Genomic DNA, 14,162 nt, shown 5'->3' on the forward strand with positions numbered 1-14,162 from the left:
CAGAAAATTTGTGGCTAACAAGTAAAAAATAGATTCTAAAACCAAAAATATAAGTGGTTTTATTCATGAGGTTCTAAAGTTCAAAATGGACAATAAAGATAAAAATAGGAATCAGACAATCCTAAGTATTCCCAATTCACCTAACTATGGAAACAGGAGCATTGACATTCGGTAGAAAAGAACTCTGAAGATATAATATTAAAATGAAGAACACTATTTAAATACAACCTGTTTAAATGGAAATATCAAAAAGTGACTGTTTTCCTAATAGATTCAAAAAGCCTACTTATGTTTACCTTTAATTAAAACTCTTCAATATTAAAAGCTCAAAAATATATTAATTAATAGATCTCTATCTCCTAACTTTCTGTCCTTAATTAATAGACCTCCATCTCCTAACTTTCTTCCTCTGGCATAAGTAAGGCTGAATTATCACTTACGTCTGGCTAAGGCAAGGACAGAGCACAGAGCATGAGTCCTCTGACTCATTATGGCCCCATCCCCACTGCAGCCCACCCACCTTAACATGTACCCACAGGAAGACTAATGGGCTGGGGATGGAGCATGAATTACTTATAGCAAGCATAAGTTATTCTTAGAGTCAGCAAAAAAGAAGATCTTCCCCCACCAAAATAGAAAAAGATAAAAAAGGTAATAGATAAGAGGATTATGCCAAAAGCCAAATAGATTTACTGACACCACAGTTTATTAGGGACACAATATATAAAGAATGCCCATACAACCCAAAATTCATCAAAACATTACTTATTTTAAGACAAAGGAAATGTTTTGTAATTTTACAACTGATTTTTCTTTCAATATCATTATCCTTTCATCCTAACTATGGCCTGGCAATATGAAAGCTTTAAGGCTTCAGCAAGACTAAACTTAAGACTTAAACTTTCTTTTCAAATTAATCCCTTCTTTTTTCCAGACAAATGAGATGTAGGGTTTCTTTAGTATTACTTTAGTGATACTTTAGTATTGCTAAAATATACTTACCTTCATGTTCTAAGGTTGACCTATATATGCTTTAAGTTTCTATTTACTGAAGAAGTTTAGTCAGCTAAGGCTCTAGTCTATGTTTAACTGAAATCTCAACTTTATTAACAATTATAAAATTTCTGTAATAACTTTGATTCCATTTATTTTAAAATAATTTTAATAAAGTGTAAAATCATGAATTACACTTTACAATTACTCATTTATTCTACAATTTATAACAGGTGATACTCAATTTCTCAATTTAGGTAGTAAAAAGTTATATTACAAAACTACACTGTGTATCTGCATACACTGGGTACTGACTGATTGATATCTGCTCATTAAAAATGGATAACTTGGTTAAATAATTGTCAATAAAAACATAAAAGGTTTCTTTGTAAATCAGAGGCAGCCATCAATTAAATGCCCCATTTTTAGGTTGACTGAACACCTTTCCCATTTACTTAAACATAAATCAACAATGTGAAAATGGGGCAGTTTTACAAGCACAATGACAGTTATCTAGTAAATAATTTACAGTAGGAACCCTTATCTTCTAATAGTAATTACATCTCTTCTTTCATTTAAAAATACAGGATCAGAGATTAATGAAAACAAGGTAAGTAAATAAAAAGGTAATCAAGAAAGAACACACTCTAAAAATAATCAATATTGTAAATATAAGGTAATTTTTAGAATAAAGCTACATATTTACCATCCAACATCAAGTATTCTGTAAGAAATATTGTTATAATAGTTTATTCAGCTATCAAGGTACTAAACGCCGTGTTAGCTATTAGCATTGAATACAACACAGTCATGGGAGAAAATCCATTTCTTCAAAACAATTGTTTTAAATTTGTAAGCTGATTAAATGAAATACTGCCTTATGATATATGCTGGGTCCAGAACAAAATCATGAAAACCCCAAAAAGTTAAGTCATAGAAGTGGTCAAATTTTATGAGAAATTATGCTATTTACCTTGGCTCTGCACTCAGACTTATTACATTTTTTTGTGGCAGGGAACTTTGTGTTCTTTGTTTCAAATCCTATAAAAATGAACAGAAATTTTTATTTTACTTTTAAAACTTGTTTCAAAGTTAGCTATGTAATAGTACCTTAAAAAAACATGAAAAGGGCACAGTAGGAAAAAAAAAAAAAACAACCTCTTTCCAGCTACATGAAGTCCATCATAGTTCAAAACAAATAAATCTTGTGTCTGTGCACATGTATTGTGTATTTAGATTTCAAGTACAGCATATGTTACGGGGACTAGAGTCCATAATGAGCAGTTCTAACTATGAATCAAATAAATCAGAATTCTAGAGACAATTCTGCAAAAAATTTTACTATGTTACTTTTGTGTCATATGTTTCATATCTTTAAAAAATGTAAGTCTGTTTATTGCATTTTTACTTTAATATGAAAACATATGATCAAGGAGCTTCTAATTAAAGCTAAGGAAAATAACAATTATAATGTCCAGTTACCTTACAATATCACTTAAGTGTTCTAAAAGCCTGTATGCTTTACATACCTTGAAATAAGCTCATTATTTTATTTTTCATGCTTAGATTTAGTGAGAATAAAATACACACCATAAATCAAATAGAGTCACACTTATGGGAAAGAACACACAGGTAATTTATATAAAGTGATAAAAATTCTTTCAAATAATGTAAAAAGAAATAATTGTATTTCAATGTCTCTTTTTATTAAGCTTCTCACTCCCTTTTCCAACCCAAGAACAAAAGAATCACACATTTTTATTATGAAAATAGAAGATATCAACTAACCATTTCTAGCAAGGTATCAAAAGAGTAAGAGTCATACGAGCGTTTGTCCTTCAAAATAAGCAGCAGTGCAGAATGTCCAATTATCTTCTTTAAATTCATCAATGAATGAAAGAGTCTGTGAACCAAAAATTTTACTAGTCTGAGAAGTAATTTAAAAATCTCTATGCTGTATAAAAAATAAATAAAATAAAATTCCCCCCCCAAAATCTCTATACAATATTTTCCTAGAGAACAGACTTGTGGTTGCCAAGGGGGAAGGGGGTGGGGGAGGGTTGGATTGGGAGTTTGGGATTAGTCAGATGCAAACTATTATACATAGAATGGCTAAACAACAAAGTCCTACTGTACAGTGCATGGATCTAGATACAATATCCTGTGATTAAACCATAATGGAAAAGAATATGAAAATATATATGTGTATAACTGAATCACTGCTGTACAGCAGAAATTAACACAACATTGTACGTCAACTATACTTTAATAAAAACATTTTTAAAAATCTGTATATAATATTTTCAGTTTCTTTAATTATGGCCAAACCACTATCACCTTCATCCTGTATTCAAAGTGAAACCTATAATAAACCTATGATGAATTGGCTCTTTTTTTTTTTTTACCCTGAATGAAGTACTTAGGGATAAAAAAAAAGTTAATCAGAAGGTATCCCTGATACGGATTCATTTAAAATAAGAAAACTTTCTAGACACACCCGAAACACATAAACTTATTCAAACTACTTATATTCTACATGAATATCATACCAAATAATAACAATAGCCAACATGATCACCCCAATAGCTCTAAGGCGTTCTACCAAAAAGCAATGATTTGATACTTTACTTTAGAAAAATCTTTAACAAGCATTGAAATAATGACAAAAGAAGACATGAGATTAACTCTCATTCACAAAAAAATTCAATCAGTATACACATTTCAAAGAATTTAAGTTCCTGAAGAATTCAAATATATATTTTGTGAATTTAGTTTCATGTTCTTGTTCAAAAGAACTAGAGAAAAAAAGTATTTCACAGATCCAGATAATGAAATTATCTTTGTCCTTATTATATTTCTTTGTCATTGAAATTCTTAACTGTATTCAAATTGTATAATTATGTCTGAGGAGCCAAAGGGATGCTTATGAATCAACTGTTTCAAGATCAGTTCTGGAATAGAATCTCAGTACCAGCTACTGGTGAAGCACTACACATAGGGGAAAAAACTTGCCTGTTTTCCAAGTTTAATCTTACTTTTTTAAAGCTTTAGAGAGCAGGCAGCTCTAAGTAAACTCATATTGGAGAAATCTGTAGAGAAACTTTGCTAATCATGTTTTCAATCAACCATTAGAATAAATCTATTATGTTTATAGAGTGATTATATTATTTTCCCCAACACAGGAAGCAATTTTGGATCTATGTGTTAAAAACATTTTTGTTGGCATGCAACAACAAAAAAATTGTAAAAGAATTAGATAGAAATAACTTCTTTTTTCCAGAGCATTAAGATTAACTTCAAAGATGTAAGCGATCATGATCAATAAGTTATGAATTAAATGCATTTACATAGTAAATCTGTAACCACAGTATTAAAATCTTATGGATTTAAGTTCAGACCATCATCCACCTAAATTTCTCAGTCTATTCAAATGTTTTACTACATAGTAGTAAGTGTTCTCACCAGACTAAAAGACCATATATATGAATGAATACAATTCAGTTAGAAAAACAACTCCTTCAATCTAAGTCTATTTTTATTATCTACATGGCTATCTTTATGAGGTCGTCTGAACATGAAGAATGTCATGTTCTCCATCAGCTAAAACTTTATAAGTGTTACAGTGTATTAAAGTAGTCCTAATTAAACTGAGTGAATGTCAGGAATCAATTTTCGTGTCCTAAAGGCACACACGCAGTCTTCTTATGAGATGACCGCTAAGGACAGGCGCATTTCCCAAACACTTTCTCAGTACGTATAAAGCTATTTTATTGAAAACAAAACAAAGCTAAACACAGTAAATAAGTCTGGGGAAAACTGGGTAGAACAAAATTTTACATGTTTCAACATTTCATCAACGTGGTATTTCTCAGAGCCTCTAATTTCCTAACCCACCCTTATCCTATTATGAAACAGTTCAGGAAACATCACTTTGGAATCACAGTTTTCTAGTTTGCTACCATTCCTACAGTCTAAAGGAGACGTTATCATGTCTGTTATTCAACAGTTTGATCTACATGTTAGGAGTCTCGTTCTTACCCTCTGTTCATTTTCTTCTCCTACCTATCTTTGTTACAACGTAGCAATTGACAGAATTCTTAATCTTTCTGTAACTGACCTCATTACCATTCCTTCTTCACACAGCCCCATTAACCACTTTTAAGCTGAACATCCACATAGACACTGCCCAGTCTAATGCATTTATTATGCCATGATTAGAATTAACATCCAAATATGCCATGATGTATGCTTGCTCTCCAGTTTATAATTACATAAAGATTCAATCCACTGTTGACAGCACGACACTAAGAGTCACCCTTAAACGGCAGAAGAGAGAGCTAAAAAGGCCTGGAGCCCTGATGGCATTGTGGAGCTGTCACACCTGAACCAGTGACCTGCAGACTTCTTTCACATGGCCTAAAAATAAGCAGGATAGGATTAATTCTGTTTCGAGCTGCTATTAGTAGCAGCCAAAAGCAGCCCCTAACTCATACACTTGTTCACTGGGACATTTCTGCCAACATCTGAATAAAAAGTAGTCAACAATCCAAGGACAAGAGACCACCCAATACTAGCTGCCTCTTTATTTATAATTCTCTAACTTGTGTTTTGAAATTTCCTACTTAAGATGTCTGTGCTAATGACTTGATAATTGTTTATGACTTTTCAATGAAGTGTGAAGTACTCACAAAGCAAATTTACAAATGTCAAGTACAACTTGAGAATTATTGTGTCTTTTTTCTCTGAGATGCAATTTTGTATGGGGATGCTTTTATAAGCTAAAAGCAACACCAAACATGTGGAGGAACTAATGACAGGCCTCTGGAGAGGTTATGAGACAGAAAATGTTCTGTAGCAAAAACCCAATGACCTGTACCCAAATCTCTTTCAAGATCACAGCCAGAGAGATAGCAAGTAGGCAGTGGAGGAGGATGACTTCTCTATTTCCTCTTAGGAGCTCTGCTCTGGTCTGATTCCCAGCAGCCTCACTTTTAAACTCTCAATAAACCAAGAAGACAGGAACAGGTGAAAAAGAAAAATGGAGTATCTGACCTTACTTTCAAAAATGCTTTCTGTGGAAGAAATAACATCATTATCATACAATGATCTTTTCCTACTTTAAGCCCATATCAATCTCAACAGACAGATCCCAAATACATCTGCCATAGAAAACTGAGAAGATATTCAAGGTACTACCTTGAATATATTTTTGAAAGACTCAAGTCAACTAATGAAATCTCAAGAATACTTTTTTCCCAAGTTTAGTGAAAGGCAGTTGAAATACTGTAACTAAAAATTTAATTAACCCTCATTACAATTAGTAGTATCAGTTGTGGATCAATTTTTTAATAATGACTTTATGTGCTATGTACACTTTCCACATATGAGAATACCTATAAAAGATTCACTTTTTAAATCTATAATCAGAGCATATTTTTAATGATTTAAAAATAATATCAAAGCATAATGGAAGAAATACTAACCTAAGCTACAGTGAAACAATAGGCAAAACTCCTCCCCCAGTGTGGGAATCTCCTCTGCACTGATCCTAACGAATGGCAGCCTCAATTCTGGTATGATGATGGAAATCTCACTACCACAAAAGGTAAGCTTATTGGGAAGCACTGTTTACAAAGCCCTCTGCTATTCTGAGCCAAAGGCTGTACTCATTGTTTCTGATCTGCAATACGAAAATAACTGAGTTCTACTCCGTCGTTCATTTGACAGACCATCCAAGAGCTAAAGATGGCTTTGATATCAATACTCAGGCCATCGCTTTTCATCCCAATTCCTTATGTCGGCCATATATGACAAGGTTTCTAGGCTCTTCTACTTCCTGGCTGTTCTTCTAGGCTTAAACTTTTTTGTCAATGCCCCTATCAAAAAATGAGGTATCCAAGAACAAATGGATATGAAATAGGATGAAATTAAATGGCTACATAATGAAGTGGAGCTCTTTATCTCCCTGGATTATAACTATGATTTACTTGATACCAAATCCTTGGTCAAGAAGTAACCTCAATTACCACACTGTACTTGGGGAAAAGTGGGATCGGTTTTATAATAATGTTTTACTAATCCATTTACAGAAATGCACTACAATAAAAAGTTGAGACAGCCAGTACTTTGTCAACAGATTTCTTGAAAAATTGGTGACTCTGAAAACTGGTGGGTTTTCTACAGCAAACCTTATAAGGGATATAATTATCAAAAACTTCATCAAAACATAAGCATTTTGGGCTGTCAGCATAACTGAAAATGTTTTCTTGGTGTGACACATGTATCTCTGAAATTGGTTTGATTTAGTGTGCTTTTACTTCAATAAAAATTCAGTATTACAATTAAAAAAGACACTTCATCAAAAATAAAAGCTTATGACCTGAAATTTTAAAAGATTTTGTTTTAAGTCCACTTTTCAATATATTACCTGGTACCATAATCCACAACCACCCAATCTTTTGCAGTTCCTGTGATAGCATCATGATGTTGAAATAGTCCCAAATTCCTTCTTGCTTCTGTCAGCATCATATAATGGGATGATGAAAGAAATTTACTTATCTTGTATTGCTGAGCTTGTTTCAGGGCGAAATAGTAAAGAATTTCAGCAGCCCTAATTGCATAAAACAGTCATTAATTTTTATTTCAAAACAAACATTTTAGTTTACTACCTAAAATAGGTGGCACTGATACATTTTCAAATGTGTTTTTTTTAAATCCATGATTTCAGTACAATCAGTTTATAAGACAGATATTGATAATAAACATTTCTATAAAACCACAAAGGTATCCACCTGATACATCTAAATTCTCAATCATCAAAGAACACCATGTCTCAGTGATATAAGGAAGAGAAGCCAGTACCTGTTGACAGAAAGATATGTCCATTTACATATAACATAGGGAAAAAATATCTCAAAGCAGTAAGAACTGGATAAATGTTTCCATCCTTTCTTCTTAGCAGCTTAGACATATACCATGAACTTCATCACCAGAAAGCCATTTACTCTCACATAGGTACATTAAGAGGAGAGGTGGTGGGGAAATGCATGGCCACATGAGTGTTAGACTAACAGTAAAGGAGAAGAAGAAAATGATCGCCAGACAGCTCAGAGACAAGAGTTAGTCCAAGGGCTGAATGATAACATACAACAACTATAGAGAATTTAACATTAGAAACTGAAAGATGATAAATCTTATGCCATCTTTTCTTAGTATTTTAAAGTAAAGAATAAAAATACTTTAGCTTAAGGACAGTTTTGAGCAATAATATGGGGGTTTATAATTTTCATCTTTAATGTTTTTCATCTGAGGACATGGTTCAAGATGGGTTTCTTAAAAGTTCTTTAAAAAGAGACATGCCTTGATGGAGTGAAAAATATAAAAAGATTCTTTACCACAAACATGTTAAGATGATGGAGAGGAAAATCAAGGAAGCATGAAAATGTATCAAGGTATCAAAAAACAAGGAGAGATTCAAACTGCTTAAAAAAAAAAGAATTTGTTTGAATTGTTGAAATAATTTAAAGAAACTAAATATTCTCCACTTTACAAAATTATAAGCCTTCTGAAATTCATGGCATGAGAATCACTATATAGGAATTAAGGAAATTGTATGTATATGTATGCATATATATCCAGAGCAAGTATTCCTGGTTATGGAAAGAATATATATACATATAAATACTTCAAAATGTAAAAAAGTGGATTTCAAGAATATTTTCTTCTTTGTACATTTCTATTTTATACACATTTTTTACAAATGAGCTGAGGATGAAATATCATTATCACACAATTAACTTATTTTCAAATAAATTAATTATATTTTGAAATTCAACTTACTATAGGTTTATTGTTTTAGTTTAAAGCAGCAGAATTATCAAAATATATTACCAGTAGTAATATATTTAAGTAACACCTTAAACAAGTTCAATAAATTAAGATTGAACCAATATTCATAACTCTTTGTCACTAAAAAATACTTGACCCAAAAATTATGAATAACATAAAGATAACTAACTGTAAAGCTAACTAACATAAAGATAACTAAGATTCTATTGGGTAAGAATGCAGAAATCTCTGTAATATATAAATCTATTTTGTTACAAATAATGTATATTCATCTGGCACGTTTGTGAATATCTCCCCAAATAGTCAAAGGTTAGGCTTTTTAAATAACAGTTACTGTTAGTTTGTGGGAACAGTAGCACAACAACAGTAAAAATAATAAAAACACACACTACTATAAAAAAGTACAATTCTTAAAGAAATTATTGATTTTTATAAAAAGTCTGTCCAAAATATATTCAATATTCATTAGTACACAGAAGAGGGTAGGTTTGATATAAATTTTTATTTTTAATACCGAGATTCATCATGAAAATCAATCATCATGAATTCGTATTTTGAACTTAATTGACAATTTGTCATGAAAATAAATTACCCTCCTGAGCTACACACATAGAAAAAGCCTCAGGATTCCCTTGGGGTGGTTTCTCTTTATCAAAAAACAATGAGACTCAGTTACATAGAATTGTACTCTCCACTATGACAGCCACTAGCCACATGTGGCTATGTATATTAAAATCCATTAAAATTAAGAGTTCAGTTCCTCAGTCCCATTGGTCAAATTTCAAGTGCTCTATAGTTACATGTGGCTAGTGGCTACCATACTTCATAAACAGTGCAGAAATAGAGTATTTCTATCACTGCAGAAAGTTCTATTGGATAGTGACTGAAAAGAACTGGATAATGCAGGGTTAGAGTGTTTTTATGTTTTTCTAATGACTTTCCTGTCGTCTCCATATCTGTTTACTTTTTCAGCCAATCACTCTTCCTCCATCTGTTCTCATCTCTTTCAAATTTTCTTCTTCTAAGCAGAAAATCATACCTATAGAAATGTGTTTCAAACAAATAAATAAGAACCGAGATGGAGTCTCTAAAGTTCTCCCACATATAAAGTACATTGGTTTTAGAGCATGTACTTTGAGGCCTACATTTTGGCTACGGAGAGACCCTATTTGCTCCTTTTGACCCTTGCCCCTGTTTCCAACAATTCAGCTTGCCAGGTTACTGACATGCAGACACACGATGATGTCACTGAATACTACCATGGTGTGCAAATAATATAAGTAGTTTAATTAGAAAAATATAAAACATTGAATACAACTCCCAGAAAATCTAATTACATAAACTGCTTTTCCTTCCAGAATAAAAGCCTCTGTAATAATCTGATTATGGTTTGGAGACACATCTCTGATTGCATTAAAATTTCACAATTACATTAAATGCATCCTAACACTGCATAAATGCTGTATATTATGCAAAACTCTACAGATAGGTTATGATAACATAAAAGAAGTGAAAAAATAAATGTAGCTATCTAAAGGTAACTGTACCTTAAATGGGATTCCAATATCCTATCCATTCGTTTGTAAAAGGGTCTGGATGTAAAGTAACCACTCCAGTAATGATCATCTCTGTCAGCATAAGTGAAAAAATCTCCACTTAGAACCGGGAACATTGATTGGCTATTCTTTCTATTGGTTGCATCTTCTTTATCCAGCGCATCAAAATAATCTGATAAAGTCCCAAACTGTATCTAGAAAAAAAAAAAAAAGGTACATTTCACTTATTCACACATTCATCTCTACCTTAAAATTGCTTCTAGCACTGAAAGGAAAAGTTACTAATAAATATTTAAGACATGCTTCCAAGTTAAGATAAATATATAGCTCAGACTTACTCAAATGCAGGGGGGGAAGCACTCAGTGACTTTTGTTTACTTGCATCAAGTCCCGAATTAAACTAAGAGAAAACTTGTACACCTATGCAGTAAGAAGAGTTATTTAGAGCTACCAATTTGTGGATCTGAAAACTCCTTACATATCCCTAGAATCTCCAAGTGTGCAAGGATCAGGATATGGAATAATCCAGAGATGAATGGAAAGTGGGGGAAGCAGCAAAAATAAAGGACACGTATTTTGAGTAAAATGTTCCAGAAGTCTGGAAAAACAGTTTTGTTAGCTATTAAGTATTTTCATATATCATATGCACATACCCTCCCCTGGCCTCCCCTTCTCCCCAGTTTGTGTTCTTTATAATGGAGAGAAGAGAGACTTTTGAGAACAGCAGGTCATTAAAAAAATGGACTTTCTCTACCAGCAGGTAACAATGAATATAGGTAAAACACAAAGAGGGAAAAGAAATGCAAGGCTGACTGCTCAAATGAAAAGGTTTTTCTGACTAGTGACTCAAATTACTAGTACATAAATCCATTTTTATGAGCCCAAACGATTCTATAAATCAAAGGAAAAAAGAAACATTACACCAGACCTCATAAACAGATATTAAAAGGCAGTGTTGTTAGAAGTAAACAATTAGACAATTAAGTAGGGAATGTGTTCTTTTTAATAAGATGCTAATTTTGCTGTTTCTGACCTTATGCATACATACATACACACACACAGATATTGAGAGCCATTTTGATTCAGTGTGGCAGAAAAATAATTAAAGTAGTCAAAAAGAGTTAGTGGCACTCCAACAGTTATTAAGAACAGCACAGAAGCTGGATCCTGATGATGTGGGTTTGAATTCCATCTCTACCACTTATGAAACATGTGATTTTGAGCATAGTATATAATGTCTCTGGGTCTCTCTGTGTTACAGCTAATAGGGTTCTAAGTAAAATGCTTAGAAACATGACTGGCAAATAACGGTATCAGTTTTAGCTATTATTCTTCCATTGCAAAGGCAAAATATTAACCAGAAACATAACAATGATATTAGTAAGATAAATATGTCATTATATATAAATATAAGTCATTATAATGACATAAGATAATATAAGTCATTATAATCTAATATAATTGTGATATAATAAATTTTGTAACAGCAAAGTGGATGTCTATTTCCAAATCCTTACGCTTACATTAAAGAAAATCAATTTTCAACTATATTATCTACTCTTATCTTGGCTTCACCAAATATAGTGTTTCTTGGGCAAGTTAATCTATTTGTGCCTCAGTTTGCTCATGAGTAATTATAGTACCTACCAGAAAATGTTTGGAGAATTCAATAATTGTTAAAGCACTGTACTTGAGGGCATTATGCTAAGTAGATAAAGGGAAAGATAAATACTGTGGATCTCACTTACATGTGAAATGTAATGATAATAATAAACAACTCAGGAAAAGAGAGCAGATGTGTGGTTATCAGAGGTGGTGGGTAGGGACGAGGAGTTGGAGAAAGGTAGTCCAAAGGTATAAACTTCCAGTTATAAGGGAAATAAGTACTAGGAATGTAATATACAATATGATGACTACAGTTAACACTGCTGTATATGTATGAAAATTGTGAAGAGAGTAAATCCTAAGAGTTCTCATCACAAGGAAAATATTTTTTCTTTTTCTTTTTTTTATTATACCTATATGAGATGATGGATGCTAATTAAACTTATTGAGGTAATCATTCCACAGTATATGTAGGTCAAATCATTATGCTGTACACCTTAAACATAAACAGTGATATATGTCAAATTATACCTCAGTAAAACTAGAAAAAAATTTTTAAATAAAGCACTTAAAAAACTTAATTACCAAATCATAATCTCTCAATACATTTTAGTTAATATTACGTATTACTCCCTAATCTCATTACCAGGAAGCAGAATGTAATTACTAGGAAGCAGAATATGTGTGTGTGAACATGCAAGAAATGAGGGTCACAAATACAAGGAAATACAGCATTAACTTCAGACCCAATAGGTTCAGATGAGCTCAATAACCAATGCAATACTGAGAACAAAACTAGAAGAATTATACTATCAGACAGTAAGATCTATTATAAAGCTGTAGTAATTAAGACAGTATGAGATCAGTCAGATAGACAAAAATGAATAGAAAGTCTAGACACAGACCCACACATACATTCATCTCACTCATGATTAATGATAAAGATGACACTGCAGTACAGTGGGCAAACTGTGGTCTTCAATAAATAGTGCTGGATATTCACATGGGCAAAAAGTATCTCGATCCCTCCCTTCACACAATACACAACAATCTATTCCAAACATACTACAGACCTAAATGTTGAAGGTAAAACAATAAAACTTCTAGAGGATAGCTTCAGGAGAAATATATTTTCATGACTATAGGGGTAAACAAAATTTTCTTAAGCGAAACATAACATGCACTAACCATAAAGGAAAATACTGCTGTATTACATTCAATTAAAATTAAGAGTTTCTGTTCGTCAAAAGACAGCATTAAGAGAGAGGAAACACAAGCTATACAGTGGGAGACAACATGTGTATAACTTTTATCTGAAAAAAAGACTCAATCCAAAATACATAAGAGAACTATAAATGGTTAGGAAAAAGACAGATGACCCAATTTAATAAAAAAAATCATCAAAAGACTTAAATAGGCACTTCACAAAAGATGATATCCAAATGGCAATAAACTTATGAAAAGAGACTCAATCTCATTAACTACCAGAAATACAAAATAAAACCATCACATCTATCATAAAGGATTAAAAAAAAATCCTGACAATACAAAGTCTGAGCAAGGAAGTGGAGCAACTGAAACTGTCATACAATGCAATATCCAGTGCTTCTGTTTTGGAATCTTGTTTGGCAATATCTAGTGATGTTGAACATGTAAATTCCCAATAACCCCAGAACTCCATCCCATTTTATACCCACATAAACTCATACACATGTATACCAAAACATGCCATACACATGTATACATACACATGTATACCAAAACATGCACAAAATGTTCAAAGCAGCATTATTTGTAATAGGCAAAAACTGGAAACAACCCAAATGTTCATCAACAATAGAATGGATAAATGGTGGTATATATATATCAAATGGATACTAGAAATACTATACGGCATTGGGACTTCCCTGGTGGTCCAGTGGCTAAGACTCCACACTCCCAATGCAGGGGGTCTGGGTTCGATCCCTGGTCAGGCAACTAGATCCCACATGCTGCAACCAAGAGTTCGCATGCCGCAACTAAAGATCCCGCATGCCACAACAAAGATCCCGCATTTGGCAAACGAAGATCCCGCATGCCACAACTAAGGCCCGATGCAGCCAAATAAATATTTCTTAAAAAGGAAAAAAGAAATACTATACAGCATAAAAAGTTAATGAA

General features: G+C 32.6%; 1 protein-coding gene across 1 annotated transcript in view; it reads right to left on the minus strand.

The window, feature by feature from the left end:
* Nucleotides 1-14,162, minus strand: part of MAN2A1 (mannosidase alpha class 2A member 1) — a 164,121-nt gene that overhangs the window by 66,095 nt on the left and 83,864 nt on the right. The window contains exons 9-12 of the mRNA XM_032627990.1: nt 10,389-10,591; nt 7,421-7,603; nt 2,782-2,896; nt 1,967-2,034 (exon numbers count right to left, since the gene is read on the minus strand). Of these exons, the coding sequence (XP_032483881.1) occupies nt 1,967-2,034; nt 2,782-2,896; nt 7,421-7,603; nt 10,389-10,591 (569 nt within the window). The remainder of the gene's footprint in view (nt 1-1,966; nt 2,035-2,781; nt 2,897-7,420; nt 7,604-10,388; nt 10,592-14,162) is intronic.

Source organism: Phocoena sinus, chromosome 3, assembly GCF_008692025.1.
Source record: "Phocoena sinus isolate mPhoSin1 chromosome 3, mPhoSin1.pri, whole genome shotgun sequence".
NCBI classification, from domain to species: domain Eukaryota; kingdom Metazoa; phylum Chordata; class Mammalia; order Artiodactyla; family Phocoenidae; genus Phocoena; species Phocoena sinus.